Raw genomic sequence first — 16,668 nt, 5'->3', positions numbered from 1 at the left:
AAAAACTCATTTACATCTTAAACTACATAAAAAAAAATAACTCACAGTGCTCTGGCAAATTTCTCCTCGAATTCTAGTCTGAACAGGAGAATCTTGATCTGTAACCCGACGCAAAATGTCAAAAGCATCATTTATTCGGTCTAACCCTGCTAATGCCATCAACTACAAATAAAAATTAAAATCTTGTTAATTCACAAATATGGTTCATTCTGACACAAGAATTTAAAAACATGCCAGAACTATTATAATGCTAATTCCATCAATATCAAATAATAATTTAAAAAAAAAGTTCATAGGTTGGTACATTTTTTTAAAAAGTAATTATGCAAGTTAAATAATTCAATTTTGGACAATGTGTAAGTACTTTATTTAAAAACAACATATATATATATTGATGAAGGTTAAAAAAAAACTAACTAGAAATGACTCAAATGAAAAAATATAGTCAATATTTAAATTCTTTTAGTTAGACACTTATTCCCACTAAAAGTATAAAACACAAACATACTTTTCTACCTGTCATATTAACATGGACTATACAGTATGCTAAATTTTCTTAATTTAATGAAAAACAGAAAGGAGAATAAACCAGCAGCAAACCAATAAACACCACAATAATAACAGACACATTTGTGCAAAAAAAATTAAATTACTTTTATTGAATGCATATAGAAAAAAGAATTTTTAACAAATTAGGGTTTGGATAAAATTAAGGTACCTTAATCACTTACATCTGGTTATAATGAAAATTTTTCGCCAAAGAAACATTCTTAATAAAGTTAGAACACATAAAAACAGTACATGTAGTAATCACCACCCAAATCTATGATTTTCTGCTAACATTTTAGTAGTTTCTCAAAGCCCTTTGCCCAGGAACTTTGGTGGCCAAATACAGATAAACCTCATTTCGGATGTCCTGTGCAGAGTGGAAGATAGCATCAGCAAGAATGTAGCTGCAGGTGTGAGTATGGCAAAAGATACCACCTGCTTCTTAAATGTCACAGCCCTTGTTTTTGAACTTTCAGTACCAAACCTTCACAGTGTCATGATATACAACATTAGTACCTAAAGCTGTACACGATTTGGTGACATTCTGTAGCTGACTTTTTGCAACAGAACGTGAAATAAATGATGGTTCTTATCTACTATGATAGTTCGATTTCAGACACCTTGTACTTAATGATAAGAATATTTTTTTACAAATTTCACAACACTAAAGGAAGTCTCTTTCTTTCAAATGCCAAAAATCGTTTGACAAAATATGATTTCACACCAATGCGAACAGTTTGCACAAGCAATATTTGCAGTAGTGGAAAACTTTTGCTAAAACCCAATATTTAGATTTTTATGATAAAAATTTTTTTAATTTGATTAGTAAATTTTTCACAATGTGAAAAATATTTGAAAAGCATACAACTGTGATGAAAATTTCCATTTTCTTCCTTGGAACTATGCTGAGAAGAAGGTAAACTATATAATCCCACAGTAGAAACCACCTGATGTGTGGTGAAGACTGTGTGTCTTTCCGATGTGCCATATCGACGCAGCCAACACCCGTAAATCATTCCAAAGTGGTGTGGCATACCTGCTAACCTCTAAAGATAAAAATTCAGAAGTTTTCTTCCCAAATTCAGAAGATTTCTCCAAAATTCAAAAGAACACGAATTAATATCATGCTTTGATATTAAAAAGATAACAATTTATAGAAATAGAAAAAAGAAAATTGTACTTACATTAGTAAATCTCAATTAAGTAGTAACTAAAAAATTTATTAGGAAACATAAAACAAGAACTTAATTACTAATTCAGAAGTCAAACAGCAAAAATCAGCGTTATACCTACAAAATTTTTTGTTGTTTGACTTCTGAATTAGTATTTATTCGGCGTGTTATTGTGTCTTAAGAACTTAATGTTACACAAAAAAATTATTGCAATGAATTTGGAGTGCATTTTTTGGCTTTAGCCAAAAATTCTTTGGAAAATTTCCTGTCATAACAATTAGTTTCCTCATAACATTTAGCAATTAAAATGTTTTCTAGAGTTTTTGGTGAAATTGAAGAATGAAACATAGTTTTGTTTTTCTTCACAACACTGAAGACTCTCTCGCACTCAGCATTACTGTGTGGAATTACGAGAATAGCACATAAAACTCTTGCTGGTCTATCATATTTTGGTGTTCCATCAGCTCTTTTTATTCTTTTTAAGGTACCAATGAGGACATCAAGTCTATCTTCTCCAGAACTGGCAAAGTCTTCAAACTGTGCAGCAGAAAATTGGTTCTGTAGTTCATCTAAAGCATCATTATGGCATTCATTTTCTTTAATTGTTAACAAAAATGGAAATTTATCAATAAAAAATCTGATATGTACACCACATGACTTCCTTGTACAGAATATTAAATTTTTCGCATTTTTTCTTGCATTTTATTTAAACTTATTAGATTGAATTAAACCTACTTTGCCGACAGCACATAAACCACAATAGAATAAATGCATTCTTTAAAATTCACTTTCACCTAGCGACACTCTGGCGCTAGGTTTACTTAACAGTATTATATTTCATTCATATTATAACTCGGAATGCACAAAATGTATATCATTTAAAGAATTATCTAATCGTTGCCACATGTTCTATTCAAATACTATAATAAAGCTAGAACTATGTATAAAAGAAATTAAGCAAACAAAGCAAAAAAGAAACAGTTTTTCACAGAGGTTTGAGTATTTCTCATTTAATTAATTCAGTTCTCACTTTGCGAGAAGGCAAAAATACATAAAAACTCAAAATATCTATATTAAAAATTACGAAGTAAATCTCAAATGCTTATTTCCTCGAAAAAATTCCAGAAAGGATTAAACATGATTTAATTGGCAATAATAAATGAATGCGTTATCTTTGTTGTTGCGAAGCTAAGTTTCTCTAGATTGGCAACAAATCCACTAGTCTCCTGTTTCAAATGTAAACATCAATGGCCGCCATTAAAAACAGGCTTAGAGGCAATTAAACAACTTTAAAATTGCTGATAATTCTAAAAATATCGCACACAGATTTACTAAAGGCATAAAATCCTTAACCGGAAGTTAAAAACAACATAATTCAATCATTTTTAAAGCAAAAAATGTACAATTTACAAACATATTGGAGTAAAGAAACAGATCACTGAGCCGGGAAATAGAGTGGATATATTTATATACGTTTGGTGCGGCCGATTGCAACCAAAACACAAGGTGCACATCTACATGTTATAGCAGTCCTATATACAAAATTTCAACGTTCTGAGGCTACCCGATTTTGAGTTATGCGAGATACGTACGTACGTACATGCGTTCGTACAGACGCCACGAAAAATTCTCTTCAGAATTAATTTTAAAGCAGTTTTATAATTTTTTTGAAGGAAGAGAGTATTTTATTCTGTCCTTACGTACAGATATCACGCAAAAACATAGTTAAATTGCATTCGATAGCGGTCAAAATGGATATTTTCGTTGAAATATGCTGCCTGAAACTTTTCGCAATTACAATACTTCCTTTTTACTTCGTACAAGGAAGTAAAAAACAAATCTTTTCAAAAGATGAATTTTCAATTTGTTTCAAATTTGCCACTTCAGCATTTAAAAGAACTTCATTTTGCAAAGGAAGCTTCCTTACAATGTAATCATAGGCTGAGGAAAAGTACTTTCTAACACATTGAAAAAATTCTTTTGTCGACGTTGTCGAAGCCGAAGCTTTAACTTCATGCTCTTTAGACTTAATATACTTCACAATGTCACAATGTTGCAGGATTCCTTAATTGTTGGAAATTCGGCTTTGTAGGCAGGCCGAAAATATTGAGAATACGGTTTTTTTAACTCATTTCGTAACAACGAGGTATTAAGAAAATTCGTAGCACGTGCAAACAACAACAAAAAAAAAAAAAAAAAAAAAAAAAAACCATGATTGCTGAGTTTGAAAAACCCTTGCTTCTGAAGCGAACGCGGAAAAAATAATCTGGCGTCCACAAAGAAAAAAGTGGGAGAAACAATTTCAGGGCATTGGATTGGCTGGTTAAGCGGCGAGTTGGGAGAAACCGCTGGTTACTGGATTCGAAGTAGTCGGTAAAACACGATGCAAATGGCGAAAAATTCTAAAATTTCGACAAACACTAAAAACACTTGAAAAAGGAAAAAAATCGTAAAAAATGGATTACGATCATAAAATCGTAAAGACAAACGCATTTTCGTAAAAATTACGAAAAATTCGTAAAAGTTGGCAGGTATGGGTGTGGTGATTTCAAGGCATGGAAACCTGCTGTGGAATATATCCATGGAAGACTACATTCTAACAGGAATTCAGCACAGCATCCCAGATAATTTAATGCATAACCAAATACCTGCCAGACTAAATGCATTGTCAAGTAGACTGAACTCGTATTGTACCAGTCAAGTACACTCATCTGTTATTCATCATATGGTTTCACCAACGTGCCATAACTTGGCATGTTATGTTCATCTATTTTGTTAAACTTACGGAAAGTGCCCATTAAATCTTATATTTTCAACTTTCAGCAAATGTACTCCTTTGGTAGGGAACCACATTTTTATACTACTGCGTATCACTCTCACAAACCTTCAAAAATTCAAAACAGCAAACTGAAAGTCGTACTTATTAATTAAACTTGCCGTATTTACTCGTGTAATAAGTCCCAGCCCCGTTTTGAAGCAGAAAAATTTGTCCAGCCTTGATTTTCTTTTCTGAGGAATATGCATTAATTATTCGAACGACAAAGTGTCTATCAGTTAGTTAGGGTTTAATTATGGATATGGTGTGCTCTAGGAATCCCAGAGTTACAAGTTTGTAAAGGAGTATTTTTAGACAGGCTCGATCGATATCCAAAAATACAGCTAGAGTGTAGATCTTCTTCTGTTAATCATCCGAGATAATTTCTTGAACTAGAGTTAGGATCTGTTATAGAAAAATTCTTGAAACTCTTCAGCAGTTTTTTTGAAATTTGCAGAGTATTATAAAAAGATGAAGATGACAGTGGAAACCTGTAGCTGACACTTCATTGAATCTTTCAATGGAACATACTTTTAGATTTCTCTCACCCTTCTGCACGATGAATGAGCCAATCTCATTACTTTCTCTGTGTAATAAGATTTCCTCCACATAATAGTCGCACCTAGACTTTGACAATGAAAAATTGGCAAAAAAAAAGTCCGACTATTACACAAGTAAACACTGTATTGAAAACTTAAAACAAACAAACAAAATAATAATAATAATAATATTTTTTTTAAATTTTAAACAAACTGTTTTTTCTGACACCAGTCGTTACGTTATTTTCTTCCTTCACATTCGTACGAGGTTCATATGGATTTGGAGTGAATAACGATGACACTTGATGAAGTATTGAAACACACTTTATTGGCTAGTATTGTCAGGACAGCTCCAAAACACGTTTACAGTTACACTGGAACAATCAGCGACGCAGCCTTTAGGCTATCATGGTGAAGACAGCTTCACTGCAAAGCTCCAGAGTACAGCTCCCGATTCTGCTTGGTCATTCTCGGAACTCCACGTACTCTCGAGACTCTCCATGCTACAACTTGCGATGCACTCGACAACACACAGAGCATGGCTCCCGACTCTTCGGTTCAGTCGTTCCTGGAGTTCAACACGCTCTCTCGACAATGCACTAACCGCGATACACTAAGAGACTCCTTCGGTGAACTCAACGACCCACTCGGCACTCGCTGCCCGGCTGTCAACTCAATCGACTCCGCAGGGATTGACTCGCTAGACGAGACACCAACTCGGTACTAACTATCTCGTACTTTACGAGGCACTCTCACTCGCCCTCTCGACAAGGCACACACACCGACTGCGGACCATCAGGGTTTATATAGCTTTCGGCTTGTCAGGGTTGCCATTTAAACAGGAGAATGAAATTCCCTGACTTTTCCAGGTTTTCCAGGTGCGTTTCAAGAAAATTCCAGTCTATCCGCGTAATGTACGTTGGCTACGCTAAGAGGTAAATTATGATATTACTTGTATTGTGTAGCAAATTCACTTAATTATTCAATAAATCCCAGAGGACATTTATTCTTAATTATTCTTGGTATACTTTGTTTGATAATTTTGTTTACTTTTCCACTTAAGAAACTTAATAAAATTTAAGATATATACATTGGATAACAAATGTATGTTTTATTTAATTATTACTCATGATCATCACCAGTTCAACACGAGGCTAATCCGGTCCTTATAAATCACAACGCAATGCTAAATAGTTAGGTTAGATTTTAGGTAAATTTAATTTGTATGACGTATGTTCTTAAAAAGCACCTTAACACTGGAAAACACAAATATAATTATAATAGTTGTTGTTTTCTCCATTGAAGATTGAGATTAGAATCTTCCCAATCTGGAATAAAATAAGGCTTTTTTTGCAGACATTCTGCAGCTAAACGAAACAAAGAAATCTATTTTAATAAATTGAGGTATTTTATACACTCACGTTTGTGAAAATTGCAACACCAAGAAGGAATCGTCATAATTGAATGCAATTTAATACACAGTTGAGTGGTAGTGGTACAAATAAATGATTAAATGTTCAAAGCAAACAAACAATAACAAGAGATCAGAATCAGTATTTTGTGTGGCCACCACGCGCCGCAATAAGTGCTGCTACACGACGTGGCATGGAGTCAAACAATGTTTGAATGTCTGACTGAGGAAGAGCATTCCATATCGTTTGTACGCGTACCCAAAGTTCGTCTGCAGACGCAACAGGACGAGGATCACGAGCAAGACGCCGACCAATGACATCCCACACATATTCAATTGGCGACATATCCGGGGAACACGCAGGCCAAGGAAGAAGCTGTACCTGCTGCGCTGCAAAGAAGGATTTAACAATCCAAGCAGTATGAGGGCGGGCATTGTCCTGTTGAAATACAGCGCCTGGCAAGCTTTGAAGGAAGGGAACAGCTTCGGGCTGTAGAACTTCACGGATATACCGGTTGCTGTACAGATTGCCCACAATTCGTAGCAATTGAGATCGTCTATGATATGCTATGGCGCCCCAGACCATAACTCCGGGTGTTCGTCCACTGTGGCGTTCGATAATGCACTCCGGAAGGTGGCGTTCACCGGCATAGCGTCTGACACGAATGCGGCCATCATGGTACCACAAATTAAAGCGGGATTCGTCAGAAAACACGACATGCTGCCAATCAGCACGCCAGTCTCTATGCTGATTGGCCCATTGTAGCCGCAGGCGGCGATGGTCGTGCGTTAGGGGGATCCTGTATAAAGGAGTCCGTGCGCGCAGTCCACACTGCAGCAGACGTCTACGAATTGATGAAGCACACAATGAAACACCTGTAGCTATTGACCACAGTGCTGCCAATTGTCTAGAGGAAGCTGTACGGTCCGTCCGCGCCATGCGGACCAGGTGTCTATCATCGCGAGCTGACGTCACATTTCGGGGTCCACTCCCGGATTTCTGAGTTGTCCGACACTCGTCCGTCCACTGCTTCCAAACGCGCATCACTGTGCTGCTGTTACGCTGCACACGAGAGGCTACTGCACGATACGACAATCCAGCTTCACGAAGGCCGATGATTCTCCCTCGTTCAAACTCTGTAAGTTGTTCAAATCTCGCTCTCTTTCGTCGACGAGGCATAAGTACAGATTGAGTTAACGTTTACCACTAGCAGATAACCACCGATAACCATACACGCCTCGCTACAGCCATCTATTTATTCGGATCCATCAGCCGTTCAGAGGGCGCTGCTCAGCATACGCATGCGCTACGGATTTGCAATTCTAATCATTTGCATATCATGCGCTACTTTGCATTTCCTGAAAATTTCAGCTCACTCGCGTAAGTCCTTCATGGTGTTGCAATTTTCACAAAAGTGAGTGTATTTAGTTCGCAGCATACATAAGAAAAAAATATGTGCATTAAATTTCGTGATGGTATGTCATCATACTGCTAGAATTAATTTCAAGATTATGCCAGAGAAAATTTCCTGAAATTTAGAAATATTATTTACTAATAATTAATAAATTTAGAGGGAAGAAGCATCATTAAATTATACGAATAACATAAAAATAAAGATAATTACTTAAAAATTGAATTAGAATAATCAACGATATTTTAGCGAATATAGTTATATTACATGGTTAGCCTAGATGACAGATTATACTTTTTATTTTACTGCAAAATGGAGAGGTATTTATTAAAAAGAAAAGTTTAAAAAGATTTTGCGGTAAAATTCTAGTATACGGTAAGGCTTTGGCACGATTTTGAAAATTGTCGCCAAGACCAAAATGACCCGTTTACTGCGCATCATCATGTCGCCAAATCCATACATGGAGATTATTTTAACCAAAAAACGTCTATGCAAAGAATCTCTAATTCTTTGGTCTATGTAAAGAAGAAAATTTTCCATACAAGTAAAATGCTATTACGCCGCTAGAATGCGGAGGGAAAATTTGCCAAGGGATTTGGCGACGGAACCTGGCGGCCAGAAGTTCCCTCTCCGCGATGTGTACCTGAAATTGAGAAACGTGTTAAGAAGAAACGTTCTTTGACAAAAAGAAAGCTACGAAAATCCGTTTTTAAATTATTGCGAAAAATCCAAGAAGAAACGTTTTATCAAAGGACGTTTCTTCTTGGATTTTTCCCAATAATTTTAAAAAACGGTTGCGGTGCTGTGCGCTACAATATAGCAAGTGGTAAAGTGTCTCATTTACGCCGCTTTGCATCTGCGAGTGCAATCCAGAGCTGTAACTTGAGAAATAAACAATCTCGTTGTTAGGCGGCGTGTGCACCATGTTATTTTCATTTTTGCGATAAATGCTTATCGACGTGGTGTTCACGTCGCTCGCAGTTTGAGACAAAAACATCTCGAGCGCAAGTGGTTAAAGAAATTTTAAAGGATATTCATTTAATGAACTCTTGACAACGTGACCTTCAAACTTCGACACCGGTTTCCAGCTTTGGCGGCAGATATATCACGCATGCACAGCTGTTTCCCTCTATGATGGAACGGAGCCATGTCTGTTGCAGAGAGGTTTTCCTTCTTTACAATACATATTCTTTGATTCTAACCTCCATGGTACCGTATACTAAGATTAAACCCATTTTGTTTTATACGAGAACAGGTACTTTCTTTAGTTCATGCACTGCACATGCGATTCTCGAGAATACTGGAAACCAAAAGTTGCGGGAAACTTGCTTTGCCTTTCTAAAAGGCAATCAAATTGGAGCTGCGAAAATTGGCTCTATGCCAGCAGACACTCACGTGATACGCAATTCGCCAAAAAAGTTATCTCTTCCGACGTCGGCGCAAAAATCGCTTTTTTTGGCGGGATCATTGTATGAACTTCCCTGACTTTTCCAGATTTTGACAAAAATACTTAAATTCCCTGACTTTTCCCTGAATTTTTTGGTCAATTTTTGAATTCCCTGACCTTTCCCGGTTTTCCAGGTAGCGTGGCAACCCTGGCTTGTGTTCAAGAACTCTCTGGGCTAAACCGGTAAGAATTCATTCCAGAAGGTTCTCCATCCGTCCATGGCACATCTCCAATTTTGTCGCCAAATGGGCGATTTATCACCAAATATGGCAAACCTGCCTTCTTTTGCCATTTTATGGCAACCTTAAAACTGCTTTGCGAGGAAGCCATCTTACCGCGCCTGGACATTTTGTAACAATATTTTTAAAACTGAAATGAACAACAAAGCCTAAATTCACCCATTATTAATAATTTAATATAATAAAAAGTTTTATTCTATTCAATTCTCTATTATTTTTCATTATTAAATGTCTCATTAAATATGTAATAGAAATCCAAAATACTCACTTTCAAGTTATTTCCAGTGATGTTATTGTATCTATCTATACTAGACAATATTTCTAGGGCCACATCAGCTCTTCCCTACAGATAAAATAAAGAAAATAAATATAACTTAATACCTTCCCCCTAGAGTGTGTTATTACATATTATAATAATACAGCACAAAGTTACTTGAATTTGATATACTAATTTAATATTTGAAATATACAGGGGTTGGACAAAAATATGGAAACACCTTTAAAAAAACATGTTTCTTTGCTTAATATGGTGTAGGAAACCCACTGGCATCCAAAACAGCTTGCAGTCTTCTCAGAATGGATAAATACAGTTCCTGTATGTTTGCCAAAGGAATATTACACCATTCTTCCTGCAAAACGGTGGCAAGTTCAGATAACGATGTTGGCGGTGGATAACGAGAACGCACTTTCCGTTCCAATGTAGACCACAAATGTTCAATAATATTCAGGTCTGGTGACTGTGGTGGCCAGGGGAGATGGGACAACTCATCCTCGTGCTCAGAAAACCAGTCCTGGACAATGTGAGCTGTGTGAACAGAGGCTTTGTCGTCTTGGAAGACACCATAACCATCGGGGAACAAAGTTTGTACCATGAGATGAACTTGATCGGTCAAAATGTTCACATAAGTTTTGGCAGTCATGTGCCCTGACACAGTTATCATGAAGCTAGCGGAGAACCACGATATGGCTGCCCAATTCACAACAGAACCCCCGTCATGTTTCACTCTTGGCAACAAGCAGTCTGTATTATAGGCTTGAGATGGCGTTCTCCAGACGTAAACTCGGCCAGAAGTGGGAAACAATGTGAAAGAAGACTCGTCAGGCCATATTACTCGCTTCCACTGCTCTATAGTCCAGGCTTTATGACTAAAACACCACCTTTTCCTGTTATGGGCATTAGCATCACTGATGAGTGGCTTCTCAATTGCAGCACGGCCAGCAATTCCCTGTTTCTGAAGCTGCCTTCTAATTGTTTTGGTACTCACAGGGTTCGGTAACACAACATTCATTTCAGCAGTAACTTTTGCAGCTGTGTTCTTCTTATTTTTCGTCACAATTGCCCTTAATGATCGTATGTCACGATCATTCAGGACACACTTTCGTCCGCGCTGTAATTTAGCAGATGATGTCTTTCCGCTTTTCAAATATGCGGAATAAATCTTTGATACAGTACCTCTTGAAACACTAAACACCTCGGCTACTTTGCTTACGGAAGCACCTACCATACATGCTCCAACAATTTGCCCACGTTCGAAGTCTGTTAACTCTGACATAATGCAATGACAACCTCACATAACAGTACTCCGACAACAACTGAGCTGTTTAGCACATTTACAAAGTTGTATAGGTGGCGTCAGTAGTCAAAAACGGCAGCGCCACCTACATATTTCATTAAAATCAATCTTTCTTTTCAAACAAGCATTTCACAAGGAGTTTCCATATTTTTGTCCATCCACTGTATCTCTGTGAAACCAGACATCATAAATATTTAGAAGCAGCATTAGTATCACTGAACATGTCTCCTTTCGTGGTGTGTGTATTTAATTATGGCAAAGCACACTAGGGCTATCTGCCTAAGGGGAGGGATGCCTTCGTGGAGGACTTTCTAAGGGAAAATGGCTCATATACATGTTACACAGTTCACAGAATTTGAACCTCGGACCGAACTACCAGTGTTTAGCGACTTTACCGTTCTTCCGCTGGTGGGCTTATGTCCCCTTTCGCTCTTGACAGGATAGTTCTTCAAATACTTATATTATAAAAATTTGTTTATTCATTCGCAAATGTGTACTTTACATATGTTTATTCATATAATTTTTCTTTCTTGTTTTTACACTTTATTTTAGTTATCTGAATAGCATTTCTTTCAAAAGACTACTTTGTCACCCGGTATTCATCACAATAACTTTGAAAATTGCAATTTGTATTAAAAGAGAAAATACTGTAAAATATGGTTAATACATCTTTCAATGGACTGTTAAAAAAAGATACATAAATGAACATGTACATCTTAATGTATATTTTAATTCAGAATGATATACATACAAACAATTGTCCACAGTTTTTTCACTCTGCCATTGCTTTACACAATTTATCATACTACATGTAGTTTGTTAAAATATTAACCATACTTCTGAATACGTTCAAATTTATCATTTTTTAAACCAAATAGCAGGATATACAAAAAGGACTAAATTTTACGCGAATAAATAAAAATAAATATTTTTTAAACAATTTAAAATTTTCTTCTTAATGGCTTACTGCTTCAAGAATACCTTAATGCCTTTATGATTTTCTTGAAACATTCTTCTGAAACATCCAAAATTATCCTTTTTTTTTTTTTTTATTTGTTATATACCATACTCCCTTTTGAAACAGCTGATACCCATATACTTTTTTGGATAGTACTCTTGAATCTCCAATAAATTTAGCTAAGACATCTTTGAATTCATCATTTATGATATGATATATATCACATTCAATGACTTAGTTTAAATTTAAACAGTCCTTCAATGAAAAAAGTTTTCCTATATGAGGTTATTTGTTCTTTTTCGCTGTAATAGCTAGACTGTTTGATGCATTGCACTGGGTGAAAAATCTCGGCAAAACATGATTTGAACCTCCAGATATTTCTATTTGAAACACGATTTGTTTGAAGCAGTTTTCTGCAAACTGATGTTCTTTCTTCAAATTTCCTTCTTTTAGAAACATTTGTTTTCAGTGTTGACACAATAGTGTTAAGTTTTTTCGACAGTTGTAATTCTAATTAAATTCTTTTAAAACGTAAGTTGTACCTTTCAGGGACACTGCTTTTCATTTCTAGATATTTTAACTGCAAATTAAGCTTAAAGTAAGACCCGGACGATAGTTTTGTTAAAACAGTACCAAATGATAGAGAAATAAACTGTCTCAAATATTTTTTAACAGAATCTTACATTTATTGTGTCTCACCTATATTCTGATATTAATATCAAAAGCAAATGTTCTAAATCATATAATTTTTACACTTTTTAAGACCGGTAAATGATATATTAAAGAGCATATTTTTTTTAATTATCTGCAATCTAAGGATAAAAGTGCTATTTAAATTATTCTATGTAAGAAGGTTAATATAAAATTTATATTTAATATATTTCTACTAAAGGTTGAGATAAGATTAAAATCAGAGAGCTTTTTAATTAGTTTATTATATTGTCCGATATTTATTTTGAAACTGCGTGCTACAATATAGGTATATTCTGCCTAAGATTTTCGCTTGTATGGGAAAAAGTGAGGAATCAATCTAAATATAGTCAAATTTCAATAAGCCAAAATTAAAAGAACACAGCCTTTAAAAAAAAACAAATATTAAAAAATCGACTTATTAATCAATAACTATTTCAAATAGTTAGTTTCGATATTCACTTTGACCTAACCTCACATTTTTAGTCCTCATAATCATTCCGCCAAAAATTTCGACTAACTGAATTTCAAATAATTAAAGTTTTAGCACATATTCACAGTAAAGTAATTAAGTAATCACAGTATATTAAAAGAATAACACTGTTGGAGAATTTATACTGATGGAACATCCTGTCTTAATACAAATACAACAGGTATAGTTCGACCGCCTCATCCACGAGCATGAGCGCAAGCACGCATGCGCCATTCGGACCAAATAATAATACATAAGCTTCCCGGTAATACTGATTGTTTGAAACATGCAAAAACACCATTTGATGCCTGGAATATTATGATAGACGATGACATGATCAATGAACTGGTAATAATACAAATATATAAATCGATTCAAGATAAATTAGTTCAGGAGAGCCATGCTGCCTCTATAGATGTCCATAATTGTGAAAGTGTTGACGGTGCAGGGTTTTGGGCACGAACTGATTTCTCGATGATGTCCCATAAATGTTCGATGGGATTAATGTCGGGCGATCTAGATGGCCAGATCATTTGCTGGAATTGTCTAGAATGTTCTTCTAACCAATCGCAAACAATTGTGGCCCGGTGACATGGCGCATTGTCATCCATAAAAATCCCATCGTTGTTTGAGTATGTGAAGTCCATGAATGGCTGTAAGTGATCTCCAAGTAGCTGAAGGTATCCATTTCCAGTCAATGATTGGTTCAGTTGCACCAGAGGACCGAGTCCATGCCATGTAAAAACAGCCCAGACCATTATGGAACCACCACCAGCTTGAACAGTGCCTTGTTGACAAATTGGGTCCATGGCTTCATGGGGTCTGCGCCACACTCCAACCCTACCATCAGCTCTTACCAACTGAAATCGTGACTCATCTGACCAAGCCACGGTTTTCCATTCGTTTAGGGACCAACCGATATGCTCACGAGCCCACGACAGTACCTGCAGGCGATGTCGTGGCGTCAGTAAAGGCACTCGAGTCGGTCTTTTGCTGGCATAGCCCAAGGAAGACAAATTTCGCCGCACTGTCCTATCGGACACGTCCCTCGTATGTCCCACATTGATTTCTGCGGTTATTTGATGCAGTGTTGCTTGTCTGAGAACATTGACAACTATACGCAGACGTCGCTGGTCTCGGTCGTTAAGTGCAGGTAGTTGGGTACTGCGCTGTCCATGGCGGGATATTAGGCCTGAAATTAGATGCTCTCGGAACACTCTTGACACAGTGGATCTCGGAATGTTAAATTCCCTAATGATATCCGAAATGGAATGACCCGTGCGTCTAGCTCCAACTACCATTCCGCGTTCAAAGTCTGTTAATTCTAATCGTCAAAGCCTCTTCACATGAATAACTTGAACACAAATGAAAGTCCCGCCAAAGCACAATTTATACATTTTCTACACGATACTACTGCCATCTGTATATTTGCATATTGCTATCCCATGACTTTTGTCACCTCAGTGTAATAGTAAATAAAAACTTGATATCAGATCAGTTACAACAGTTTTGGAAGCTAGAAAACTTAGGTTTGGAAAGTGATACTCAAAACGACAAATCTGTTGATTTAGAAATGGAAGATAATAGGGATATAGCACTTGAAAGATTTAAGAAATTGAGTAACAAATTTAAAATTGATAACTCTTTGTTTATTCAATACACAGAGGTTTTAAAGGATTACATTACAAGTTAAAACATATTATTGAACCAGTTCAAGAAGACAATCAAAATGATAAAACCTAATTTTATTTACCTCATAGAGCAGTCATCAGAAATGATAGAGCAACAAGCAAACTAAGAATAGTTTATGATGCTTCAGCCCATAAACCAAAAACTCTCTCTCTAAATGACTGTTTATACGAGGGCTATCCAGAAAGTAGATTACGTTTTGGAATAAAAAAATAAACAAAGTATAGGAAACAAATTTTATTATATACAGATGAAAGCCACACTCAAATACTACTTTTCTACATAGTCACCATACAAATTAAGGCATTTATCGTAGCGATGTACGAGCTTGGAAATTCCTTCGTCGAAAAATTCGGCCGCCTGCGCCTTCAACCACTTCGTTACCTCTTCTTGCCTTCCATCTTGCACAAAACTTGTGGTAACCAAGCTTTTCGCTGATGATTTCGTGCAACAAACTTCACGAAATTTGTGGAAAACTCAAAGAAAGTTCCATTATTGTGAAATTTCGATTTTCACGGACTTTAGCATCGACTTTTTCGAGAAGTTCGGCGGTCACTATGCTGTGTCTCCCACTTCGATCTTCGTCGTGAACATTGGTTCGGCCATTTTGAAATCTTATGACCCACCTTCAGTGATAATGTTGTCCCCATACACTTCACGAAGCTGCCGATAGATTTCTATCGGTTTACAGTTTTTTGCAGTCAGAAACCTTATTACTGAGCGCACCTCGCAGCTCGCGAGATTTTCAATTAACGCAGACATTTCAAACTGTCACAGTATCTGAACGGAGCACAGCACGAACCTCTCACTAGCATGGCTAGATGCAGACTGAGCTGCGCAACGCTCTGACCCCAAGATGGCCGCGCTAGCCCCGCCCCTAGCGGACACAGACGGAAACGTAATCTACTTCCTGGATGGCCCTCGTATACTGGTCCGAACCTATATCCTGATATTTTTGATTTATTGATAAAATTTAGACAAAATTCGATAGCCTTTACAGCAGACATTACACAAGCATTCTTACAGATAGAGTTAAATGAAGAACACGGGAATGTTACACGATTCTTTTGGAAAGATGATCCTGATGATAACAATGAAAGTTTGAAAATCTTTAGATTTACAAGAGTTTTGTTTGGAGTAAAATCTAGTCCTTTTCTCCTAGCTGCTACTATTAAGCATAACCTTAAAAAATATTCAGAAATATATCCTTAAACAGTAGAACTCTTAAACAACTGCCTGTATGTTGATGACATTATTGGTGGGCAACAAAATTTAGAACAAGCCCTGAAAACAAGTTTAGAAATTGTGAACATTTTCAATGAAGCTAGCATGTCACTACATAAGTGGCATACTAATTCCAAAGAACTCAAAAGATATTTAGCATTGCAAAGAATTTTCGATGCAAGAATCTCCTGAAGTTGTCCCGATCAAAGTGTTAGGAATTAACTGGGATACAGATAATGATAATTTTTATTTTGACACTCAGCACTTGACAAATTTCATTTCTTCGTCAATCAACTCAAAACGTTTTCTATTGCAAACTGCAGGCTGTATTTCTGATCCTGTCGGATTTTATAGCCCTTTCACTATGAGAATAAAGTGTCTGTTTCAGGAAATCTGGTCTGCCAAAATTGATTGGGACGATGAATCGCCACCTGATCTTAGTTATAAATGGAAAGCCTGGTACGAAGAAATTGAAGA

At 36.4% G+C, this 16,668-nt stretch overlaps 1 protein-coding gene across 2 annotated transcripts in view; it reads right to left on the bottom strand.

The window, feature by feature from the left end:
• Nucleotides 1–16,668, bottom strand: part of LOC118185911 (pentatricopeptide repeat-containing protein 2, mitochondrial-like) — a 62,082-nt gene that overhangs the window by 3,580 nt on the left and 41,834 nt on the right. For both annotated transcript variants that reach the window (XM_035355876.2, XM_035355877.2), the window contains exons 7-8: nucleotides 9,853–9,927; nucleotides 46–162 (exon numbers count right to left, since the gene is read on the bottom strand). In XM_035355876.2, coding sequence (XP_035211767.1) covers nucleotides 46–162; nucleotides 9,853–9,927 — 192 coding nt within the window. The remainder of the gene's footprint in view (nucleotides 1–45; nucleotides 163–9,852; nucleotides 9,928–16,668) is intronic.

This window comes from Stegodyphus dumicola, chromosome 6, assembly GCF_044657685.1.
Source record: "Stegodyphus dumicola isolate Sdum_Otavi_A_Nest chromosome 6, ASM4465768v1".
Taxonomy (NCBI): Eukaryota; Metazoa; Arthropoda; class Arachnida; order Araneae; family Eresidae; genus Stegodyphus; species Stegodyphus dumicola.
The sequence above is the reverse complement of the archived record's forward strand: the minus strand, read 5'-3'. Positions and strand labels throughout refer to the sequence as shown.